The 26,652-nt window shown below is 35.7% G+C and overlaps 1 protein-coding gene across 1 annotated transcript in view; it reads right to left on the minus strand.

The window, feature by feature from the left end:
- Positions 1–26,652, minus strand: part of TRHDE (thyrotropin releasing hormone degrading enzyme) — a 427,468-nt gene that overhangs the window by 3,029 nt on the left and 397,787 nt on the right. The window contains exons 16-18 of the mRNA XM_043447137.1: positions 11,730–11,897; positions 11,079–11,219; positions 5,683–5,764 (exon numbers count right to left, since the gene is read on the minus strand). Of these exons, the coding sequence (XP_043303072.1) occupies positions 5,683–5,764; positions 11,079–11,219; positions 11,730–11,897 (391 nt within the window). The remainder of the gene's footprint in view (positions 1–5,682; positions 5,765–11,078; positions 11,220–11,729; positions 11,898–26,652) is intronic.

Here is a 26,652-nt window from a genome sequence, read left to right on the forward strand (position 1 = left end):
GAACTGAAAGGGAAAAAAAAAAAAGAATGACATAACAGTTTAAAGTGTAGTTGCTCAGCTGTGTCCGATTCTTTGCGACCTCAATGACTATAGCCCACCAGGCTCCTCTGTCCATGGGATTCTCCAGGCAAGAATACTGGAGTGGGTTGCCATTCCCTTCTCCAGGGATCTTCCTCATGCAGGGACTGAACCTGGGTCTCCTGTGTTGCAGGTAGATTACCATCTGAGCCACCAGGGAAGCCTAAATAACTCCAAGTTTAGCATCTTGTTTCATAAATATTGAATTCATCTTTCATAATGGGCTGATGAGGTAGTGGCAGAAACTAGTTCTAATAACAAAGCATATCTAATGTACTAGTAGTAGTGTTAGTCATTCAGTCGTGTCCGACTCTTTACGATCCCATGGACTGTAACCTGCCAGGCTCCTCTGTTCATGGAATTCTCCAGGCAAGAATACTGGAATGGGTTGCCATTCCCTTTTCCATGGGATCCTCCCGACCCAGGGATCGAACCCGGTCTCCTGTTGCAGGCAGATCCTTTACCGCTGAGTCACCAGGGAAGTCCCCATGTGCTCTGGGTTGGGCTTATTGGCAGAGAACATTCAGCACAGCAACCTATTTATTATTGGAAAGTTTTCTCCATCTTGTAGCCACCACACTTAATAGTGGCTACATTCTGGAATTTCTATCTCCTAATCTTTCTCAAGGGCATTCCCTCTGCTCCACCTCAGCTGCCACAGTCCTGTTCAGAAACCCATCAGCTCTGTCACGGGAAGTGCCAGCTCTGTCACAGATGAATACAGTGGGCTATCTGTTACCTGATGTCTGCAACCCCTCCCTTATTCTTTCTGGTCTATTTTTTATATTGTCAATATACATAATTGGAGTGGACTGCCGTTCCCTTCTCCAGGGGATCCTCCCAACCCAAGGATTGAATCTGGTCTCCTGCATTGCAGGCAGATTCTTCACTGTCTGAGCCACTAGGGAAGCCTGGTGACCATGTGTTATCTAATGTACTAAATAGCCTTAACATTGAATACACGCATTAAAGTTAACTTTTTGTCCACAGGGAGAAAATCATTCATCTTCTCTAAATAAGTAGTATGAGTATTTGACACTATCTTTGCTGGCAAAAGAATACCAAAATTATTGAGTAACGGAAAAAAAAATAATGATGCTATGAGTACTGGATGATAAATGACACTGGATCACCTGAGTAACTAGTTTTAGAAAGAATGAAGAAGGATGTTGATTCATTTAGCTAGAGAATTTGAGCTTTAATTAGAATGTTAAAATTTTAAAATGATTTGTCATAATTTTATGGGTATAAGATTTTCTCTAGAGAGTACACACACTTCAGGAATGCACAGGGATTTTATTTCAAGATTAGATACTAGCAGTTTTTCTGTTTCATATGTCTTAATAAAGTGGCAACCACCAATGAATGCAAGGTTAATAGACAAATGTGAAAAATCCACTTGTAACACAGAAGTGTTTATATTGTATAATTAGGATAAGGTGAGATTCATCACATGATGGGCGCCACGTGGAGAATATACCAGGAGAGAAATGTCATCAAGATTGACTCGGGGATAGAGGGATGTGGGGGGGGGGGGGATAGGGGGTCATTTAAAATGGAGTTATTAATAATTATACCTTTCTGAATTAATCTAGAAATTGATTCAGGGGTAGCTTGGTTTGTTTATGACAATATTACTTTGATTATATGATACATTTTTTTTCAAAGTTTATCCTCTACTTTCCTATGAAGCCAGGTACCTTGCAGCATCAGAAATGAATTATCATATCTCAGAGCTATATTCTCTGTAAGACTTGAAAATCACTATCTTTTAATAACAAACATGAAAACTATTCAATGTGTAACAAAGATTTATTGTTGCTGTCCTTAAAACTTATCTGACACATGACACATACAAAAGAAAGAGGATGAAGGGAAGGGACTGAAATTTATTGATACCTTCAAAATATACCTGTGACATGTACACATAGATAAAAAGAAGTCTAATGACAGCATTTGAATCATATTTTTAAACTTAACTAATTTATCTAATAATTCATTTGAATTTATATATTTACATTCAGATTCATTCAGTCCATATTCCTAAAGCAACAAATAGTACATTTTGATGTATGCTTTGAATTTTGTGTTTTAATTTATTACAAAATATGCACATTACAGTGTATATTATATCTGTTCATTATGGTGGCTTTATTTACATAATATGTCAATCAGGAAAAAAATTACATCTACTTCTTTTAAACTATGTTCCACATTATTACATATTTTCCTAGGCAGTCAATGAATACTCCAGATAGTAATAAATGACCTTTTGGCAACTCTGACTCTGGGGAGTAAGCTCTTGGCCTTTTGATAAGATAGTAAGCCAGCCTGAATACATGAAGGAAAACTCCTGTCTATCTCAAAGGCAAACTGTGAGGTTGACTATGAATGTGTTATTGACATAAACACAGTAGGTAGGATTATCCTGCAAGAGAATTCTTAGTAGAAAATGTAACTGGAGTGTCTCTAGAGATTCATTTCTTAAATCACTATTTAGGTGCTCTAAATACTTCCTTTGTGAGCTTGGAGAGCATGATGTGACTGATATGTAGATTAGCTGATTCATCAGAACACAGATGGCCCCTTTGCATAGTTGGCATAAACTGATCTTATGCCCCATACTCCTCCCCAACTCTTCTGGTGAACATGTGGTCAAAGCAGCCACGTGATGGGTCCTCAGGCAGGATCATAGCACCTTCCAGATCCTGCCTCACTACCAAGGGCATGGGGTAGAAGCAAGGCATTTGGCATTCCATTTTGCTTATTTTGGCAGTTCTTCAGTAGATGTTCTGCTGCTATTAGTTTTTATCATTGCACTTCCTAAATATTTATGCCATCGTATACTTTTATTTGAAAATGTTCCAAGTTTAGACATTTATATAAAACAGCATTTAGTAAGATGTCAGAGTTGTTTGTGTTTCCTGTTCTTCTTTGCATAAAATTTCTAGACATGTTTGTTAATTTATCTATTTAAAAACATTTCAGTATTTGAAAAAATTCTTAACATAGGGTACACTAGACCCTAAAACTCACAAAATAATTTGTAATGTGCAACACATAATATACTCTTAGTAACTATCTAACTATCTAAGTGAGTCGAATTAGCTATTGCCTGTTTATGAGGTTTATATTTTCAACATTAAAACTGTAAATGGGATGCCCGTGATGCACAGGAGCTGTCTTCTTTCACAACAATGTTGGGTATAAGGCAAAACAAACAGACAAAGAAAAAACAAAGAGTGCTGGAGAGGATGGCTGAATGAACATCAGTATGAAAAACGGCAAGGGCCTCTGAGAGTCCATGAGGTTGTACTTCCGTTAGTTTAAAATTAAGGAAATGATGTACTGTTTCATGGGGAAATAGTGTTCAAATTGCTAAAGCTGTGTAATTAAAAATAAATGGCCAGCTTCAGGTTCTAGAATGGCATTTTGGGGAAGGACCACAGAACACTGTAAGTGTCTTCTTATTTATGAAAGGTGGTTATCAGCAATACAAATTATCCCCCCTCCCACCCAACAACAGCAGGGGTCTTATAGTCAATGATTAGATAACACAAGAGTGGAAAAGCCTCAGGCTGCAGTTGGTAAACTAGAAAGTCAGTGCAAGTAGCTGTGTGCTGAAGGGAGTCATCTCTCAGGCTATGGAGAGCTTGTGTTGTGAAGTTAGCTGCTTTGCAGATAATGGAATAAAAGCCACAGTTGAGTTTCAGTTTCCAGATGACACATTTTATTACAGGGGTATCTTGGAACATTTCACATGGCAATTAAATCAAGTGTAAAACATTAAATATGTAAGTGAAATATGTAAAGCAAAATGGCCATCATATGATAAAATTATTTAAATGTCCATTTAAAACATGTTTTTCCATGGGTTGGGTTATCACCAAAGCAAGAGGAAATGAAAGTGCTGGAGAACAGGAGAAGAGGGAGGGAGAACAGGAGAGACACAACGGAAGAGGAAGCCAGGAGCGGAAAGGGAGCCAAAATGAAGACGGGGAGAAGGGAGGAGAGGAGAGATTTTTCACTTCTGTGTTCACTTCAGTGGCTGCGCAAGTTGTCGCTAACTGAGTCTTTCATTCCCAGATTATTGAATGCAAAATCAAAGAATTAAAACTACTTCATTTAAATACACAAAGCCATTAGCTTAACTGTTCTTTCTTTTTGCTTCCTTTGGACATGAAAGAATTCCTTCTCTTTTAGGTTCCTAATAAAAAATATAGCAAAACATGTACTGGAGCTTTCAAATCCAAATCTTTCAGGGCTGGGAACACACAAAGCAGGGATAAAAATAGAATTTCAAGTTATTACAATCAGAGACTTAGCTTAGCTCATGGTGTGAAAGAATCCAAGTTGGTGCAGGGAAGATGATCATACAAAATTGGGCAATATTAGGAGATATTAAGGACGGAGGAAGGCTGATGCTTCTGGGGGAACCTTGCTCAATGGGATTAGCCTGAATCATAGCATCAGGCTTTCTGTCAGTGAAAACTGAAGAAACCGTGATTCTCAATGGTACACCTCAGCTATATTTTATAATTATAGGGTGAGGAGAGGCTAAAAAGTGATAAATGTTTGAAGTACAATTCATTTTAATCAGTGAAATATTTTACTCCTTCCTCTTACCTAGTTACCCACCGCCAATCTCACATCCCTTTCTATTAGAGATGTGAATTAATGGTCACAAAGCCAGCTGGTTTAAATTCCAGAGATGTAAACCAGAGAAAAAAGAAAATGTTAGATATTCTGCAAACTGGACTTTAGTCCTTAAAAAAAATAAGTTCAGTTTCATTAATGAAATTCACTTGTGACAGTATTAGGCATAATTTTAAACAAACTATTAATCCTAATTTATGTTGTCAGATATAGTTACTTCCAAATGTATGAATTTATTCCTTATTATTATCTTATCCAATTATCATTCTTTGTATAGACCTGACCAGAAAGCAATGAGACTCAAGGTCTGTACCTCAACAGCAATCTTAGTCCTGCAGATCCGAATGCTGAGTCATTGTGACAGGATAGTTTTAATGTTCCAAGGATCCTAACCTGGGCTCACAGAGTCAAATGTGGAGCAGCTGATTGGGAAGATTTCTAGAGTATATTTGGAGCCTCCTATTTTGAGAATCACTGAGGCTTCCCCAGTGGACAGTGGAAAAGAATTTGCCTGCAATTCAGGAGACCCAGTTTTGATCCCTGTAGGGAAGATCCCCTGGAGAAGGAAATGGCAACCCACTCCAGTATGCTTGCCTGGGAAATCCCATGGACACAGGATCCTGGTGGGTTATAGTCCATGGGTCACAAAGAGTCGATCATGACTTAGTGACTATACAACAACAAACAACATTTTGAGAATCATTACATTCAAGCACCTTTCACAGGCTTAATATTTACTGTTTAATATGTTAGAAACATTTTTGCAAATAATGACTGAAGTAAAGTCTTTAGCATGAATGTGTGTATGTGTGCATGTATACGTGTGTGTGTGTGTGTGTGTACTTTAAAGGAATGAGTGTGAATTTATTGGAAAGAAATGGTTGAAGTCTATCTATAATTTCATAAGTTTACAAAAGAAAAACATTACACTCATCTTAAAATATTTACCTCTTTCAGTTCACCTTCAGTATTAAGAAATTCTGTAACACCACTGATAAGTTTGGAATTCATAAATAATGCTTCTCCATACCTTGAAAGATTAAAAAAAAAGTCAATGTTAAAACAGTCAATAATTTAGGAAATACTACTACATAGATATTTTAGAATCCTTCTCATGAGCTCCATTCCATCTCTTAATGCTATTCAAGGCCATTTCCCTAGGGAGTGGAGGGGTGCAAAGAGCTGTGGCTATGGGATGTCATCAAGTGCATCCTGATTTGGCTCACAGAGTTTCAAAGAGATCTACATTATAATAAATTTTTAAAAAGGGAGTCCTATGATATTATAATTAGGAATTACTATTATATTTACAATATGAGGCCTGAAGAAAAAGTATTTTAAAACTTTTAATTTTAAAGCAAACTGGGTCACTGTGAATAAGAAGGATTCCACCAAAGAAGGATTCCACGACTGCAGAACCAACTTTTGGAATTATCCATAAGTCACAGAGGTCTTTTGGTCTGGTAAATCAAAACTGATGTTGGCATTATTTTGTATTTCATTCCTAGAAACTAAGCCAAATTTCTTAAAAATGCTCCCAAAAGATTAGCAATTTTTCATATGAGCATTAAAATAAAACACTGAATTTTTCCTTTGAATTTTACAATCTTTGTACCACAAGCCTAATTATTTGACTTGTGACCTAAGGTAAGAATACTATGTATCAGCAAGTTGAAAAGATTTCTCCTTTTACTAATTTGTGCCTACTGTGCTAAGGGTACCTATCACAGGATATCATACTCTTTGGAAAAAAAACAAACAGTACACTAGGCTAAACTGGAGGCAGGATCAAGATGGTTGAGTAGAAAGACCCTGAATTCATCTTCTCCTATGAACATGTCCAAAATACAACTACATAAAGAACCTAAGAATGACTTACTGTCTGTTCATTTATGATAAGAAACCCTAAACAGATTAGTGAGAATGCACATAAACATAATAAAGGTCATATATGGCAAGCCCACATTTAATATCATATTGAATGGTGACAAATCAAAGTATTTCCTCTAAGATTGGGAACAAGACAAGAATGACCATTCTCACAACTTTTATTCAACATAGTGTTGGAAGTTCTGGCCAGAGCAAACAGATAAGAAGCATAAATAAAAGGAATCCAAACTGGAAAGGCAGAAGTAAAAGTTTCACTGCTTGCAGATGACATCATACCATATGGAAAACCCTATAAACTACACACACACACACATACACACAAAATTACTAGACTACATGAATTCAGTAAAATAGAAGGATACAAAATTAATCACAGAAATCAGTTGCATTTCTATACACTAATACTGAGCTATCATAAAGACAAGTTGACAATTTTTTAAAAAGTAAACTAAAGATAAGATTATGAATTTTTAAAAGCAAAAGTCCAGCCATCATTACAAGAGGCTTTCTAATGCTGTCCTTACCTGTGGGAATTTAAGTAATTTAGTTTCTAGAGCCTTAGTTTTCTCATCTGTAAAAGGAGGGGTGGGGGTGCTTATATTGGCAAATGATATCACAGACAAGGGCTTAACCTCTAAAATACACAAGCAACTCAGCAATAAAAAAAACAAAAAACCTAATTGAAAAATGTGCAGAAGATCATAATGACATTTCTCCACCTTATACTGGTCAGAATGGTCATCATTAAAAAGTCTACAAATAACAAATGCTAGAGAGGGTGTTAGTTGCTCATTTGTGCCTGACTCTTTGCAACCAAAAGGACTGTACCCGCCAGGCTCCTCTGTCCACGGAATTCTCTAGGTAAGAATTCTGGAGTGGGTAGCCATTTCCTTCATCAAGGGATCTTCTCGACAGGGATCAAACCCAGGTCTCCCGCATTGCAGGCAGATTCTTTACCATCTTAGCCACCAGGAAAGCTTCCCAGGTGGCACCAATGGTAAAAAGAAATCCTCACCTCCCCAGTGTAGGAGACATAAGAGATGCAGGTTCAATCCCTGGGTCGGGAAGATCTGGAGAAGGGCATGGCAACCCACTCCAGTATTCTTGCCTGGAGAATCCCATGGTTAGAGGAGTCTAGCAGGTTATGGTCCACAGGGTTGCAAAGAATTGGACATGACTGAAGTGACTTAGCATGCACCTATGCAGAGAAGGTATGGAGAAAAGGGAATCCTGCTACATTATTTGTGGGAATTGTTATAGTCACTATGGAAAACAGTATGGAGGTTACTCAGAAAACTAAAAAGAGAATTACCATATGACCCAGCAATCCCATTCCTGGTGATATATCCCCCCCAAAATTATAATTCAAAAAAATATCTGTACCCCGATTTCAATAGCAGCAGTATTCACAAGAGCCAAAACATGGAAACAACCTACATGTCCTTTGACAGATAAATGGATAAAGATGTACATGTATACAGTGGAATACTACTTGGCCTAAAGAGGGAGGCTAAACCATATGACCGTCATAAATTGCTATAATTCTAACATTGAAATGGGAACTGATTCAGTTCTAACATTGAATCCATGGGAAAAGTTGGCTAAATAAAATAAAATAGACATTCAATAATAAAATAAGTATTCATTAGTAATCAATATGTGGTTACAAAAATAGCCAACTGTACAGGAAAGGGGACAATTCCTCTTCAAAGAGTCTTTTGCTTATACTTGCAGTCATGTGAAAAAGAAAAACAGCCCGTCCTTTCCTTGATGGTTATATACTATGTAGTATTGTAAACAGATCACTCCCAGTTATTATGGTTAAACGAGATGAAAATAAAATTATATACTGTTCAGAGTTCTCTTTAGCTGTGGGGTCTCCAGAAAGGCTTCCAGGAGATGATGACAGATGGATTGAATATGGAGTAATTTCAAATATCAAGGAAGAAAGCAATTTTAGGCAGAGAACCAACATACACAAAGGCAAGGAGGTGTGAAACAACATGGTGTGTGCCAACAACGACATGCATTTGGTACTGAGGGTATAAACTGCGAGACTGAGGATAGCAGAGTAAGAGGTAGAAGGGTTAGCAAGACAGGAGTTTAGATATTCAACATGGCACAGAGTACTGAAGGGTTTACAGCAGGAAATGTCATTTTTGCTTTTCAGAGAGATTCTTGGGACAAAGGGCAGTGGTAGGTGTGTGTGTGTCCACGCATGCATACATGTGTGCATATGTGTGGCAGCATATGTAAGTAGAGACAGGAGACAGTCATTAAGAGTACTAACAAGGGATAAGAATCTTCACTAAGGCAGTGGTAGTAGGAAAGAGAGGAAGAATTCAAGAAACATTTAGGAATTGTTAAACTGATAGGACCTCAAGCCTAAATGTTACTTTTTACATATGTCAAAGAAAAAGGAGAACTATATGTAGATTTTCAGGTGCCCAGCTTGAACAATTGGTGGATGGCCATATATTTACTGACAGAATGAAGACATAGAAAATGGTGGTTTAGCTTTGCAGGTACACCTCAGTAGGGGATCTCAACAAAAAACCATCTCTCATAGAGTGAAGCTTAGGTGAAATATCTGAGCTATAGGTGTAGATCTGGGAGTGATTCAAACTGTGAGAGTAGATGGCAACTCAAACCAGGGAGAACCTGCAGGGCAAGAGGTAAGGAGAACCTTGGACTGTTCCCTCATGAACTCTGATGCTCCAAGATTGACAAGGGAGTGGAAGATGAAGAAGACAATCCTATTTGTCAAGATAAACACAGCTCTATCTGTAGAAATGCTGAAACTTCACCTTTCTACTTTTTTAAAAAATTAACTTTAGTTTGACAGCAGTCTTAGGTTTACAGAAAAACTGAGCATAAAGTTGAGTTCCCAAGTGCCTCTTCCTCCCTCTTCAGAGTTGTAGCTAATATTGATGTCCAGCTAATTAAACAAAGAGGTCATTAGACTGAGGTGGTTCTAATGTTATCTCTATCTTTCTACCTTTTGGTTAGAGATGATGTACTTTCAGTGAAACAAAACAGACATATCAGGAACTGAATATTTTAGATAGGGACTATAAACTATATAGGCATTATACTGAACTCTGATTTACAAAACCACTCCCTAAAGAGACTCTGTATTGGTAGATATTTGTTACTCTTTAAAGTCAAATGCTTGTACATATATATTAATTCCATCTTGTGCCTGACTATTCCTTATACTATGCATGACAGCAAAGCAAGTGTAAATCATTCTAATTTCTGAGCTGAAAATACAAGAAAAAGAAAAACAATGTGCCATCTAGGAATATTAGTGCTTTCTAACAATGAAATATCTACAGATAGAAATATATTTTATTATTAAAAATACATTCAAACTGAACTCATTATACAAGGTCAACCAATAACAGTGTACTTCTAAAAAATAAAGTTTATATGCCAGCTTTTAAGAGATAGAACAGTGGGTATGCTAAATGTCTGGGAACATTTAAGTTTGAGAACATGCAGCATTTCCATGCTGTATAATAAATTTAATTTTAAAATACCATAGAGATTATCGGAGTAATACATTAACATTTATTATAATATATTTAAATACATAATGAAATATTTTCTAAAACTGAGGCTGAAGAATTCTCAACATGAAGCAAGACGGCTCAGGAATAAATTCTACTGCATCTAGAATTGTACAGTGACTCAGCCATTCCTCCTGTATATCATGACTTTACTTCAGATGTCTCATGATATTTCTATTTTTTAAATATTTACACAATTCTATAGAAGCAATTAAAGTTTTCTTGTTCTGTGTGTGTGTGTGTGTGTGTGTGCGTGTTAGTCACTCAGTCATGTCCAAGTTTCTGTGACCCCATGGACTGCAGCCCACCAGGCTCCTCTGTCCATGGAATTCTCCAGAGGCAAGAATACTGGAGTGGGTTGTCATTTCCTTCTCCAATGTGAATTTTAGCAGTAGTAGTTTAGTCGCTAAGTTGTGTCCAACTCTTGCAACCCCACAGACTGTAGCCCACTATGTTCCTTTGTCCCTGGGCTTCTCCAGGCAAGAATACTGGAGTGGGTTGCCATTGCCTTCTCCATTTCTTGTTCTAATACCATTCTATGATTCATAAATCATTTTTTCTACAACACACTCAGGATATAGGATTTTAATGATACAATTTCCTCAACCTAAGACAGTTTGATAGATTTTCCAGGAAAGCTGCAATGCTAAACCTTTTCACTCTGCACATTTCCATACATAATTATGGTTATCAATCTTAATAAATGAATAATGTTATAGAACTGTTAAATTAATTCTGAGCTTCACAGGAGTGGCTGACTACTTCAAAATCTAATTCTATTTTCTGGATCTTGCTTCTACCACAAAAAGTTGGGTCTTTATCTCTCAGATATCACCTTTGATTTACTCACTCCAGTAAGAATGATTGAACTCTTATTTTTACCTGGTATTTAATATCTTCCATTTATCTCTAAAAAACTTCCAGGCAAGGTCTCGGCCATGTGGATTTCGAGCTACATGGATTATCACATCAATTGCATCTTGATCCAGAACCACCTCAGAATTCAGTGATAGATTTAGAAGCCTTTAAGGATAGAATTGTGGGGAAATTTTTAGTTTAATAACAAACTTTTCTTTACTTATCAAAATTATATGATTTAAGTTATCACAATCTTCAAAGAATAGTCCATGTAAACTTTACTAATAAAAATTTATCAATAGAACAATTTTGTGTTGATAAAAGGAAGAAGAACAAACTCATAATATTTTAATTGATGTATTAATCAATGTCTGAAAAAAATCTTGTAAGTGGTTAAATCATTATTCTGATTTAATGATGAAAATTTGCTTTAAAAAGTCTTTTTAATAAATACTTCATTTTTATAATGAAATATTATCTTACATAAAAACAGTTAGAAACAAACCTTTCAAATCAACAAGCTTTCATCATATTAATATGGCAATTTTCTTTAGCTCTAGAAAGATCTATTTTAGAGTAACTAGCATATATTTAAGGAAATAAAAACAAGTTCAGGACAATTTGATTAACAGAGAATACTCTCATTATACAAATTTAAACATTTAATTGACTCACCTATTTAATAAATTCCTGTCATCACTGCAAGTTAAGGCTTCCAATAATATTTTCTTTTCAGAAATAGCTGTGGTAGAGTGGAATTTCATCCATATGAATTCCCAGACATCCTCATCCAGTAGTGAAACTCCTGTACAGTAGACGATGTCTCTAACATTTAGTGGTATTCTAAAGAAGCAACCCATGGTGGTTTTCTGTTAATTAAGTGCTTCATAATATTGAAAATAAAGACAAATGCTGCCTTACTACAGTCAGTTTTTTAAAAAGATGGTTTTGTTAATTAGATTTACCTGAAAGACAATACCATATAGTAACAATATTCAAACTATTCACAACTGAATGAATAAAATAATGTATTTTATTTAACGATAGTCTTGAATGCAATTTTTCCACTTTTGAAAGTATATGGACAAAAATCAGAACATAAAGGGTTTTTTTTTTTTTAACTTTTTATTTTATAGGAGTCAGAACATAAAGGTTTAAAGAACTACAAACAAGGCGTCTTATATTTCAACCAACAGAAATAGATTTATGCTGTCAGAATTATTAGACCCAAGAATGATAAGAAAGTACTGCATGAAGATGAAACAAATACCTCCTAAATTCTGAGACATTATTTTTCTAAAATTATTATTCTCAAATACCTCTCCAAATTTGGGAAGCTAGAAGATCACTAACACAGGTAATAAATAAAACATAAGTAGCAAATTTGAGAACGTAAAAAGCTCTTTTTCCTATTTTATAAAAGTGGCTATAAACATAAACTAAATTTTGATATTTACTTCAAACTAAATGTTATGGAGGGAAACTCTTAGTCAATTTAATTAATCTTGGTTATTTATAAGCTATAAATTCTCATGTGTACTTTCATGGCAATTATTCTTTTACTCAATATTATTCTTTCAAATTTTTATATATTTCCCACATTTAAAAAAACTTATATGTCTGAAAGAATACTCCAATACATTAAAAAGTTAAAAATGCATTTCTCTTTATATAATAGTAATCTATTATTAAAGTTTCTCATTTATAATTTGAATGTGACTAATAATAAGAAATGTTTTCTCTGTATAACAAGATGAAAATCTCTTTTAAATATTTAGGACCTGGATGATCAAAACACTGTTTTGGTTAAAGGAGCATTAGAAAACAGGAGGAAGCATCTGCATGACTACCAATAAGCTGATCATCACTTTGCCGGAAAAGGACCATCTAGTCAAAACTATGGTTTTTCCAGTAGCCATGTACGGGTGTGAGAGTTGGACCATAAAGAAGGTTGAGGGCCAAAGAATGAATGTTTTCAAACTATGATGCTGGAGACTTTTAGGAGTCCCTTGGACAGCAAGGAGATCAAACCAATCAATCTTAAAGGAAATCAACCCTGAGTATTCATTGGAAGGACTGATGCTGAAGCTGAAGCACCAATCCTTTAGCCTCCAGACTTACTGGGAAAGACCCAGATGACGGGAAAGACTGAGGGAAGGAGGAGATGGGGACGATAGAGGAGATCTTTGCATGGTATCACTGACTGGACATGAGTCTGAATAAACTCTGGGAGATGGTGAAGGACAGGGAAGCCTGATGTGCTGCCGTCCAAGGGGTAGCAAAGAGTCAGACATGATTTAGTAACTGAAAACAACAAAGGTGATCTTCATTTTTTTTTGTTAAGCAGCTAAGTAGGCTATAATCAAGATATTAAAGATTGTGTATCAGGATACCAAATGTGTAGAGTTGTTAGTACTATCATACAAAATTCAGTTTCCAGAAATGGCTAAAACTACATTACTCTGTCTCTTCCTACCAATAACTAAATTGTTTGGAGAAAAGTTACTTTAGTCTTGCTGACCGAAGCTTTTCTTTCTTTGTAGTATTTGAAGGCAAGCATTTTATTTGTTTGATCTGTTTGCTTTTGAAGAAACAAAAGAAGTATAGTTATCAGAAGAAGCCAGTAAAGAGTTTCACACCTCTCTCAGCCCTGGAATCCCTTGAAGAAAGTCCCCAGAATAGTATTCCTAAAGGTGGTGAAACCTTATTCCCCCTGCTCTGTTCATGCCCAGCTTGGGCTTCCCTGGTGGCTCAGTGGGTAATGAATCCACCTTCATTGCAAGAGACCTGGGTTTGATCCCTGGGTCAGGAAGATCTCCTAGAGAAGGGAAGAGTTACCCACTCCAGAATTCTTGCCTGGAGAATCCCATGGACAGAGCAGCTTGGCAGGCTATAGTCCAAGGGGTCGCAAAGAGTTAGTAACAACTGAGTGTATAAAACTTTTTCATTTGCACACAGCACATCTGAAAACACTAAGGAAAACATTACTATCACATTTTGAAGAGTGTGTCAGTCCTGGTAGATGCAAAAATGTGTCCATCTTTACTAACTGCCCTAAGAAGGAAAAAAAAAATCTAGTCTTATGTTAAATCAACAACTAGAAAAGTGGATGAATCTTTTCCTCCAAATACTACAGGCTGTAGAGCATAATACTGTATTACGGTCATGATTTTGGCCAACAGATTTCTATAAAAATTTGCCAGAATTAACAATAAAATGTCTACTTAAATCATCAACTCAAGGATTGATATATATTAGATCTAATATTAGACCTAACAGTAAGAGCTTATTTTCTAAAATTCTTAAGCAATTAATATACCAAAAAGTTCAAGGATAGAGACCACTGAATGAGGTTTGTTACTGCTTAGGAAACCAGTCTCCAATATCAAGCAGAAAGACATACAGAAATATAAAAAAGGCAAAAAAAAAAAAAAAAAAAGAAAGAAAGAGAAAAAAGTAGACATTAAACTATGTTCCTTAGAAATAATTTGTGTCATGTACTATAGTCCTTAGCAACAGTCCATAGTTTTGCAATTCAGTGGTTATTCCTGGCTGATGTTGAACAGTGTAAGATGCATACACACATGAATAAATAGACTGGTTGGTACAAAGTCCTAAACAGTGGCTTTAAGGGGTATCAGAAATAGAAAATAAGACTTTCATGCAATACTGCATTCCAGGTTACCTATCTTATTTTATCTGGCCTATACAATAATATCATGATATTTGTATTATAATAAACTTCATTTTGCAGGAGAGGAAACTTTTCTGAGAATATTTTGCAGTGTAACAATAAAGTAAGTTGAAAACCAAGATAACTTATACATGAAAATCTTTCCTATTTCTAGCAGCTGAGAGATGGCTAATCATGATGAAAATAAAATATGCTGATTTCTGTTAGTAATAATAATCAGTAATTGTCACTGAATGCTGATATTTCTTATTCAATAAAACACTATCTTATAGAAAGTAAGAATAATAAAAACTTTTAAACAGAAAAAAATATATATCGCTTAAAAGGATACAATCACCAAACCCTGGATCTAATGAATAGGCTAGCAAAGTAATACCAGTGCAGCCAGTCTATAATTCCCTTAATGCTGAACTGGTTGAAGCTGTCACTTCTACCCTCTCTTTTTCATTTTTTCTTTAATCCACAGTTTGATCAGTCATCTTTGAGAAATATTCAACACCAGCAGAACGGTTTTCCAACAATAAGCTTCCATTCTGTTCACCAAAATCGAAGGGACACTTGTTAAAACTCAGCCTCTGGGTACTGAAAAGATATAGGCCGGGGGTGCATTTATAGAGGTGTTGTGTACCAGTATAGTCATACACAGAGCAAGGAGAAGGAATCTTGAAAGGACACCAGGAAGGAACTGCTGGATGAAACAACACACCGATCATCCTGAAGGAATCTAACAAAAGTTGTCCTGGGAAAAGGAGGCCTTTGAAAGCAAAGATGCCCAGAATAGGGGCAAATTCTGTTGTTGTTTTTTTTTTTTTTTCTTGACGTGTAATTTATTCCTTTTACTGGTTTCACACATGGGGTTTCTATGTTGGTTTTTTTTTTTTTTTCCATTTATTTTTATTAGTTGGAGGCTAATTACTTTACAATATTGTAGTGGTTTTTGCCATACATTGACATGAATCAGCCATGGATTTACGTGTGTTCCCCATCCCGATCCCCACTCCCACCTCCCTCCCCACCTCATCCCTCTGGGTCTTCCCAGTGCACCAGGCCTGAGCACTTGTCTCATGCATCCAATCTGGACTGGCGATCTGTTTCACACTTGATAATATACATGTTTCAATGCTATTCTCTCAGATCATCCCACCCTCGCCTTCTCCCAAAGAGTCCAAAAGTCTGTTCTATACATCTGTGTCTCTTTTTCTGTCTTGCATATAGGGTTATCATTACCATCTTTCTAAATTCCATATACATGTGTTAGTATATTGTATTGGTGTTTATCTTTCTGGCTTACTTCACTCTGTATAATGGGCTTCAGTTTCATGCAAATTCTGTTTTTGAAGCGGCAGCCTCAAACCAAGAGACAGATCACATAATTTGGATGTGCTCTGCAAGAACCTGCAGGTCAAGTTTCAGGTTCATGAGCAGCTGCCTCCCTATGCATAGCAAATGCATCAAATTTGATGTTGATGAAAATGAAGCCCTCATATATTTATATATATAATCTAGAGCCTGTTGATGATCTATTGAAAAATAACCCTTTGTCTCAGTTATGAGGGGCTTCCCTGATGGCTCAGGGGGTAAAGAATCTGCCTGCAATGCAAGAGACACAGGGCATGCAGGTTCAACTGCTGGGTTGGGAAGGTCCCCTGAGAGAGGAAATGGCAACACCCTGCAATCAATATTCTTGCCTGGAAAATCCCACAGAGAGAGGAGCCTGGCAGGCTACAGTCAATGGGGTTGCAAAAGAGTCAGACACGACTGAGCAGGAACACAAGGTTGTCAGCTACAAATCCTCACACTTAAGGAAAGAAATGGCCCTATCAGCAGATACTGGGAGGTACACTTTTTTAAGATTCATAAGCCTCCTTAGAAGAGCAAGGACAGAGTGGATTAGCCAGAAAATACTGCTCTGATTTTTCTAGCATTTCTTCCCAACCCATCAGCTTCTTATCTTCCTTACGCACCTACCAGTTACAGAATCAATATCTGGTTCATAAAATTACTTGTACTCATCACTGAAAATAAAACAAGATGGGTGAGCACTAAACTTGCCAACAGCCCTTGGTTTCCAATGATTTCCATTGTTAACGGAACCCCCTTTCATTGCTAAATTTGTAAAGATGTTCTAATAACATTTTAGCAAAATGATTGCTCTGGGGACAGTTTAAGATCTCTTTGTATAAACCAAAGTCATTAGGAACAAATGAAAAAGCTCATTTGTTTGTAAAGCATGAGCTGAAAAACCCACAGTACCCATAGTTATGAATAGTACAAATAAGTCCTGTGAGATTCTTGATATTAGAATTACAGGGAGGGAGAACATGGAAATTGTTTATGAAAATGTGAAAATCCTCACAGTCATATCTCTTTAGCTGCTGCCTCAGAAGTAAATCTTTTAGTGGAATCTGATCATGTGGGAAGGAAAGCTGTGCTTGTTTTTCTCTGGGTCTGGTATGCATTGCATACAGGATTAGAGAACTGGACTTTGCTAGCTGCCTTCCTACAAGATGAATGAGCCAAAAAAGGAAGCGCTTTTATCTTTCTAGGGCACTAACACTGCAGAAATGATTACCTAATTAGTCTAACTGTACTATACTTTTTATTCTTCTCTCATTTTAAACAGCATGATGACAGAGTTCATTTGTATGTAAAAGTTCTGAAATTATACAAGTTGCATATATATAATGTTGAAATAATTTTTTATATTTTGGTGATATGTTTAATCTTTTTTTACCTTGCCAAAAGCAAATGCCTAAAAACTAAAAACTTTGAGGTAGAAGTGAAAAAATTAAGTACTGAGAAGATTAAAGGTATCCATCTTTAGGGAAAAATTTTTACAGAGTTAAATAGTAATGGTGACGTAGTGGGACTAATATTTTAAAACATAGTAAATTTGTACTTTAGTTATTAAATGGAAAATTGTGAAGTAGACTGGTAAATTAACATAAATAAGTAGAAAATTTTCCAAAGTTTTTGCTATGGAAGTTTTCATTGCTACATTGCTTTTTAAGGGGAAAACTCAGAACTCATCTAAAGAAAGAGGATATATGTATACTTATGGCTGATTCATGTTAAGGTTTGACAGAAAACAACAAAATTCTGTAAAGCAACTATCCTTCAATAAAAAAATAAATTAAAAAATAACAATAAAGAATTTAAGATATAAATAGCAACTAAGAATGATATCATAGATTAATATTGGATGATATGGTAAAACACTTTATCTAATATGAAATACATCATTAAAGATAAAGTATTATATACATATTAATATGATATCTCTATGCTCATCTAAAGAAAAATGATAATTTGTATGTTAGAAGAAAGACTGAAAGGATAAATAAGAGAATATTAACATTAGCTTCATTATAAGTCATTAGAATTTTTAAACTTACATATTTCAAATTTAATAATTTAATAACTTCCACAGTTACTTTGGAAATAAATAAGTGTATAATTACATTTATAAAGATAAAATTTTGGAGTAAAATATATTTCAATATAAAAAATGCTATTACTAATATATAAAAATAATTATGATGATACAGTAACAATATTTCCCAGAGGAAAATTACACTTACCAAAAGAAAAAAGATCACACTATTTTAAAATAAAATTTTGATGCTTAATCACACTATGGGTTGATTTAAGCAGGTTTTCAGTAGACCTAATTGGACTAGTAACTGCCTTTAGTACTAGGCAAGTCAAGGTCACTGCTTTGGGGCTCACTTTCTATCCTAATTGGACAAAGGCTAAAGTACACGAGTTCTCAGGTCCCTCCCTGCTCTGTTAGTGCAAGCTTCTTTTCATCAGTGGTTGTATTAACTTTGAAATGTGCATTTAATTATTTTCAAAGACAATAAAAAAGATTTTTCAAATCACTAGCCTCTTCTTTCAGTGTCACTACACACGCCATTGATACGGAGTGGGCCTATCATTTAAATCATTGTAATTAATTTGCAGTTAATCACATCATTTGAAATATCATTTGCCTATTCTAACTAAAAATTAAAAGACAGCCATTGTTGAGGCTTCTTCCACCAACGCTCTATATCTTGTTCTGCCTTATACTTACAAACACTCTTATTTCTTTCAGGGCACACAGTCCTAGACTTTAAAATATCAGACTGAAAAGTCACCTGCATTATCAAAGGCTGACCCTGTCCATTTTGTTTTCTACCCTCATTTCTCATTCTATCTTGATCCCTTGGTCCCTTGGCTGCTGCTAAGAAAATCATAGTGAATAAAAATTAAAGATATATAGAAGTAATGTGTGACTTTTTGCACCTACTTGTCTCATCTGGACAACGGGAATAATAATTCCTTACAGCACTGTTGCAATAATTAAATGAAATAATGTTTCATTTGATATTCATGTGATAATGGTACATATCAAGAGTTCAGTATGGACTTCAGATAAATATTGTGCATAGCCAAGTACAGGGAACATAGAAAATTGTCTATGTTCAGAGAAAATAGGTGTGAACATAGAAAATAGGTAACAATAACACTCCTCCTCTTCATCATTTTTATTGCTATTATTATTAGGATGCAGTGGCAACAAATATTCCTATCATTCCCAAATGAGTACGGGACTAAAAAGAAAGCAAAAATAAAGGTTTCAGCCAACCTTTCTAAAAATGAAGGATTAATTATGAAAGTCATGAATGACATATATCTCAGGTTTAAGGCATTACAATCAAATACACTATTTTAATTCCACCTAACTTGACTGGTATGCGTGTGTGCTAAGTCGCCTCAGTCGTGTCCGACGCTTCGCAACCCCATGGACTGTATCCTGCCAGGCCCCTCTGTCCAAGGGATTCTCCAGGCAAGAATACTGGAGTGGGTTGCTATGCCCTCATCTGGGAGATCTTCCCAACCTAGGGATCTAATCCCATTTCTTATGTCTCCTGCACTGGCAGACAGGTTCTTTACCACTAGCATCACCTATGCTACTGAATCCATACAAAAACTCTGGCGACCCAAGGACTACAGTTCCTTAGTACCTCCGTAAGCCCCCTGGCCGCGGGAGAACAGAGCCCCACGTGAAGGACACACTTGTGAGGCGGCAACAGCGCTGTCAGGGATATCCTTCCTGCAACAAGGGCTTGCTCTGTTTCTGAAGAGCCCCCTTACTGGTGCCCACAAGCCTGCCCATTCCCCCTATACACTGAGCACAGAAAAAGAAATACCCTTAGGACCTCAAAAAGAGCAAAAAGAGAGTATGGGAAAGCTGGTGGACTACAAACCAACTGTATTTAAAATGTGGCCTGAAATGATGTTCAAAACCTCTTCACATTTTCACTTTGCATATTGTAAAGAAGCATATGTTGATGTTCCTAGTTGAAAAAAAAAGGACTGCTGGGAAGGGGTGAGTCACTTTAACTCAATATCTTGAATGTATCAAGAGTATATTTTAAGATAACTGCACTCTTTTTAAATGGCTTTTATAATTAAAATGAACTTTAAAAGGGACGTTCACTTTGCTTAGGCTGAAATAATAAATATGACATTATATTTTAAACCTTTAAGTTCCTATATGTAAAGTAGCTACTATTACTACTGGGTGGGAAGGGAAGGGAATGGTGAGGGTCAAGTTTCTGGGCTGTAAGACCATTTTACAAAATATAACTGCAAAAGCAAGAAAACAAAAGAAGCCAAGCGGGCCAGACACAAGATGAAAAAGAAGAGGACTAGAAGGAGACACGGAATAAAAGCTAGGAAAAACATGTGCAACATATAAAGAGCTATCAAAACATTCAGAGTATGATGACAAAGACTGGCATGACAAAAACCTGCAAAAGCGTAAGGTGAGATTTTAAATGCATTCTACTGAAAACCCTAGAACACAGTTATTTCACATTTCATGACTCAGAACCCTTATGACATCTAGAGTCAATTATGCCTATAAGAACTTTAAAAAAATCAAACTGGTTTATAGCAAAGGTAGAAAAATTAAGATATCTATGATGACTCACTTGAAAACTGAGAAGTAGGCTGTGATTTTAAATAACTCTAAAAGCATAACATAGTTTAAAACTTAAGAGGTATACAGTTGTAGTAGAAGTTGTGAAATGGCTGATAAATTACCCTGTTTATAGATGCCTGTGTTAAAGAGCAGATAAATTGTTTCCTAATTGTTTCCCGGTAATTGCGTGCCTATTATGTGTGGCTTTCCAATGAATCGCTAATCTGCTCCATCCCAATTCTTGAATATTTAAGCTTCTTCTTCACCTAGTTCAGGTCAGAGCACTGTAAATCGAAGTGCCCCCTATGATATGAATTTTAAATATAGGTGGTGCTTTCTGAATCACAATGACTAGGAATAAGTACTCTAGATTAACTTTTAAGATGGAAGATAATGACAGGAATGATACATGAGCTCCAACAGCAAAACTATAGCACTGTTCTCATTCAAATCATGATCCAGGATTGAATGTTTATGAAAACTCCACTGGATGACATCGGGCTCCACCTGGAAAACAACTCTCGTTGCCAAGGAATAGTTTATAGCAACAGTCATTGTCTGCAATTCTTCATACAAAGGTTGAAAAGTGCACCAATTTATTGTATCCATCAAATTACTACATCTGCAAATATAAGGCCATGAACAAATGAGGTCTACCTTCATTTCTAATGCACTATCAAGGTCACTGGTTAATAAGGCTGACTGTCCAGCTTGGGAAGAATCAACTACAGCCATTTAGTTAATTTTTTAAGCATAACAAGGAAGCTGTCATGAGTAGGCAATAATTAATAAATTTTCCTCCCTTGAAAGGTCTCTAATCGAGAGATTTTATTTGGCTAAGTAAATTTTACGACTGTATGTGTGTGTGCATGTGTCTGTGCATTGACCAAAAAGTAACTCTGTATATTTTCATAATTTTAATTGTTAGATTCACTGTATAAGAAAATGTTGCAATTTTTAAAAAACAGAGAAATATTCTTATGCCCATTAAATCCTGGATGTTCTATGTTTCCACTGAAATATACTTAGATCCTCCTGTGAAAAAGTAGTAAAACCTGTGATAAACTTTACAGGTCAAAGAATCAAGATTAATTAAAAAATAATTTAATTTGATAATTAAAATGGTTATAAAGAATCTAGTCCCATTACAAAAAGCAAAATAAAATTATTGTTTTAAAAAAACAATCTGGGTTCTGTAAAAACATACACTTTGAAAGAGTCAACGCAATTGTTATGACTTTCTGAAATAACTGAAATGTATGTGTGCACATATACCTGCAACTGGCAGGTACTGGTTATAGCGTTGTTATGTGTATAAAGAGTACACAGTGAATGCTTGCAGAGTATGCTCATCTCAACATAAAATAAGCAAGATTAATTTACATATAAAAATAAAAGTCACTTCAATTTTTTAATTCATTTTTTTAATTATAGAAAGAACCTCAAATCACCAGAAAGATAAAAAAACCTCTTTCTAAATATTTAGATGTGAAGGGAGCCTGAAACATGAGGACGGGTTCTCTGTTGTGAATTTTAGGGCTGTCTATATTAGTTTATCTTCATGCCATAGGCCACACTCCTCTTTTTTTCTTACACAATTAAAAAAATGGCATTCTGAGGAATCATGATATTAATTTTCTCTGAATTTTTGAGGAACAAAAACCTGCCTTCTCAACATCTTCTTTTATTCCTCCATTTCATGATGAATATATTAAGTAAGAATAGTTAATGAAAGTTAGAAGTCTTATTTGATATCAGTAGCACTCCTTGAAATCCTGAGGGGAACCCACTCCAGTATTCTGGAGAATTCCAAGGACTGTATACTCTGTGGGGTTGCAAAGAGTTGGACAGGACTGAATGACTTTCACTATCACACTATTATTAGGAAGACTAACATGAATTATTTTCATTTTGAAATAGGGTAAATTATATGTATAAAATCAGTCCTCAGTCTCAATCACAAGGGGGGAAATATAAAAGAAATGTTGTTAACGCTAATAGCAATGCTTATATTATTTTTGGAAAATGTGGAGGAAATTTCTTACTTATAGTGCTTGTAGTAGTTGAAATAAACTTTATAATCAATGAATCTTGAACCTGTCAGTATAATCTACTCTGTGTTAGTACACAAGAATGCTTTCAAAGCTGCAAATATTTCTGTTGGTGCCTCTGCTCTGGCTTAGTAAATAATGATTACTATGGTAAGTTTAATCACCATCGCTCCCTGTGTTGCCCATGTAAATTTATATTCACTTAGTACTTACACTGTGATAAACAGTTAGGCAGTTAAAATACAGCTATTCTACAACTAATCAATACATATCTTTTGACAGATGATACAAGAGTTCAATAGTGTTCTGCCAAAAATTGGTATAATATTAGGCAAACAATGCTAGCATGATAGGAAAATTATTTTTGGCAGAAATGGGGGAAAAGCCAATTATACTAAAAAGAAGAAAAAAAGTTAAATTAGATCAAGCCATTTTCAAAAACACACTCTATAAAAATTAAAATACTTTGAAAAAACACTATTGACTATTTGCCTCTAAGCACGTCCAGTAATATAATTTTTCAATGTCAGGAAAAGCCAAAAGGGTTGGGAAATGGAAAATAAGTGTATGATTATTTCTGCATTTTAAATTAGAATATAAAATCATTAATGCATTTATATTACAAACTAAATGTGACTATAAGAAAATTAATAGAACCATGCACTTACCAGAGTTATATTAGCTCTCAATGCAATTAAAATCCCTGCTACACCAATAAGTAAATTAAAAGTACATTCTGAAAGGAGGTCATTCAGTCAAATATTTATCTGATGATGAATTGAAATGAGATAGCATGTATTGAATTCTCCAAATAGTGACGAAAAGAGTTACTTTCAGTGATTCTAGAGAACCATAAGGAGAAGAAAGATTATAAAATCTTCTACATTTAGTTATTACCACTCCTTAAGTATACTGTCACCCTGCTTATGTAACTCATATGCAAAGTACATCAAGAGAAATGCTGGGTGAAGCACGAACTGGAATCAAGACTGCTGGGGGAAATATCAATAACCTCAGATACGCAGATGACACCACCCTTACAGCAGAAAGCAAAGATGAACTAAAGAGCCTCTTGATGAAGGTGAAAGAGGAGAGTGAAAAGCTGACTTAAAACTCAACATTCAAAAAACTAAGATCATGACATCCAGTCCCATCCCTCATGGCAAACAGACGGTGAAACAATGGAAACAGGGACAGACTTTATTTTCTTGGGCTCCAAAATCACTGCAGATAGTGACTACAGCCATGAAATTAAAAGACACTTGTTCCTTGGAGGAAAAACTATGACCAACCTAGACAGCATATTAAAAAGCAGAGACATTACTTTGCCAGCAAAGGTCCATGTAGTCAAAGCTATAGTTTTTCCAGTAGTCATGTATGGATGTGAGAGCTGGACCAGAAAGATGGCTGAGTGCTGAAGAATTGATGTTTTTGAACTGTGGTGTTGAATAAGACTTTTGAGAATTCCCTGGACTGCAAGGAGATCAAACCAGTCAATCCTGAAGGAAATCAGTCCTGAATATTCATTGGAAGGACTGATACTGAAGCTGAAGCTCCAATACTTTGGCCACCTGGTGCAAAGAGCTGACTCATTAGAAAAGACCCTGATGCTGGGAAAGATTGAAGGCAGAAGGAGAAGGGGACAACAGAGGATGAGATGGTTGGATGGCATCACTGAATCAACGGACATGAGTTTGAGCAAGTTCCGGGAGATGGTGAAGGACAAGGAAGCCTAGCGTGCTGCAGTTTATGGGGTCGCAGAGTCGGACATGACTGAGTGGCAGAACAGCAACAAATTAATTTTAATGCATGATTTCTCCTTAACCAGAAAGTCAAGCAGGTCGTGATTGATTACTGGTTATGAGAAAGATTTCCAGTTTGACAAAGGAATTCACAATTGGATCAATTCATATAGCGGGTCTACTTGCTACATTTCATATATTGCTTTTCTTCTCCATAGTTTATCAATACATTTCTATTTGTTAACAAACTTTAATCTTAGCAGAAAAATATCCTTCTTAAGTTTTGATGATGGAGCTTAATTTGCATTTTTCAGCAAATAAAAACAAAACTAACTGATTAACTGAAAATGAAATTATAATACTACCAGAGGATGTTCTTGGGTCAGTATAGCTCCTGCCCAATCAGCTAAATTTTTCACAGTACCAAGACTTCAATCTTGAGAAATTACTTTGTGGGAGAAGGCTATATTTTAAGGTGACTTAAAAAAAGTTATTGGAGTATAGTTGATTTACAATTTTGTATTAGTTCCCGTACAGCAAAGTTGATCAGTTATACATATACATATGCCCAGTCAGTTTAGATTCTTTTCCCATATAGGTCATTAACACGTATTGAGAGGAGTTCCCGGATAAAGTCACAGATACAGAAAACAAATGTATGGTTACCAGGGGCGAAAGGGTGGAGAGAGTGATAAATGTGGAGATTGGGATGGACATATACACACTACTATCTCTAAAATAGATAACTGATATGAAGGCCATTGTTATACACAGCTCCTTCTCTTAACATCTTTCGCTCTTTGCCTACTGAGTGTGTATCTTTCCTGTAGGCCTCGGGCCAATTGTCACTCTGCAGGAATGTCAGCCTTACTGATGGGTCACATTGTTCTTTTCTTATAAATCTCCCTCTGGTTCTCAACACACTAAAACTATACAGTATTTGTATGACATCTGATTAGTCTCAGTCTATCCCAGTGGACTGTCAACTTCAGAAAGAAAGAAACTGTCCTTTAGCTCATCACTGCCTTTTAGCCCAATGCCTGGGATATGGGAGAGACTTAGCAGCAGGAGCAGCAGGGTATGTTTGGTACCTGAATAAAATGCTGACAGAGTCTGAATTAATACAGATTAACCACACTAAGTAGATATTACTGTGGGAGACGTACTACTTTATTTTAGAAATCAAGCTGAAAGTTAACAACTTTCAAGCTTTCAAGTTGTTTATGATCCAGGTATTCCATTATTCAAATGTGACTGGTGAACTTGACTCTGTAATTTTGCATTGATCACAGTTAGGGATGCAGCATATTTAAGATTTTATGTTTTAACTTTGAAAAACTACTGAGGAATAAATTAATAAAAAGACATCAATGATGGAGATAATTTTGATAATAACTGTGAATTATTCCAGAGGGTCCCACAACACTTTTTGCTTTAAAGGTTATCTTTGTTGGACTTATGCAAAAACAATTCATAATGAAGTGACTGGCCACAACTACTAAAATATAAAATTCCTAGAGCAGAAAGGAAATAGAAGGAAAATATTTATCCATTAAAGGATAAGTTTTAATTTTAAATTTTAATTTAAACTGTGGAAAATTCTTAAAGAGAGAGGAATACCAGAGCACCTTATGTGTCTCCTGAGAAATCTGTATGCAAGTCAAGAAGCAACAGTTAGAACTGGACATGGAACAACAGATTGGCTCAAAACTGGGAAACAAATATGTCAAGGCTGTATATTGTGACCTTGCTTATTTAACTTATATGGAGAGTATTTTGTACAAAATAAGTTACATCATGTGAAATGCCAGGCAGGATGACTCATAAGCTGGAATCAAGACTGCCAGGGAGAAATATCAACAACCTCAGATATGAAGATGGCACTACCCTTATGGAAAAAAGCAAAGAGGAACTAAAGAGCCTCTTGATGAAAGTGAAAGAGGAGAGTGAAAAAGCTGGCTTAAAACTGAACATTCAAAAGACCAAGATCATGGTATCCAGTCCCATCCCTTCATGGCAAATAGATGGGGAAAAAGTGGAAACAGTGATAGATTTTATTTTCTTGGGCTCCTAAATCACTGTGGAGGGTGACTGCAGCCATGAAATTAAAAGATGCTTGCTCCTTGGAAGGAAAGCAATG

Source organism: Cervus canadensis, chromosome 25 (genome assembly GCF_019320065.1).
Source record: "Cervus canadensis isolate Bull #8, Minnesota chromosome 25, ASM1932006v1, whole genome shotgun sequence".
NCBI classification, from domain to species: domain Eukaryota; kingdom Metazoa; phylum Chordata; class Mammalia; order Artiodactyla; family Cervidae; genus Cervus; species Cervus canadensis.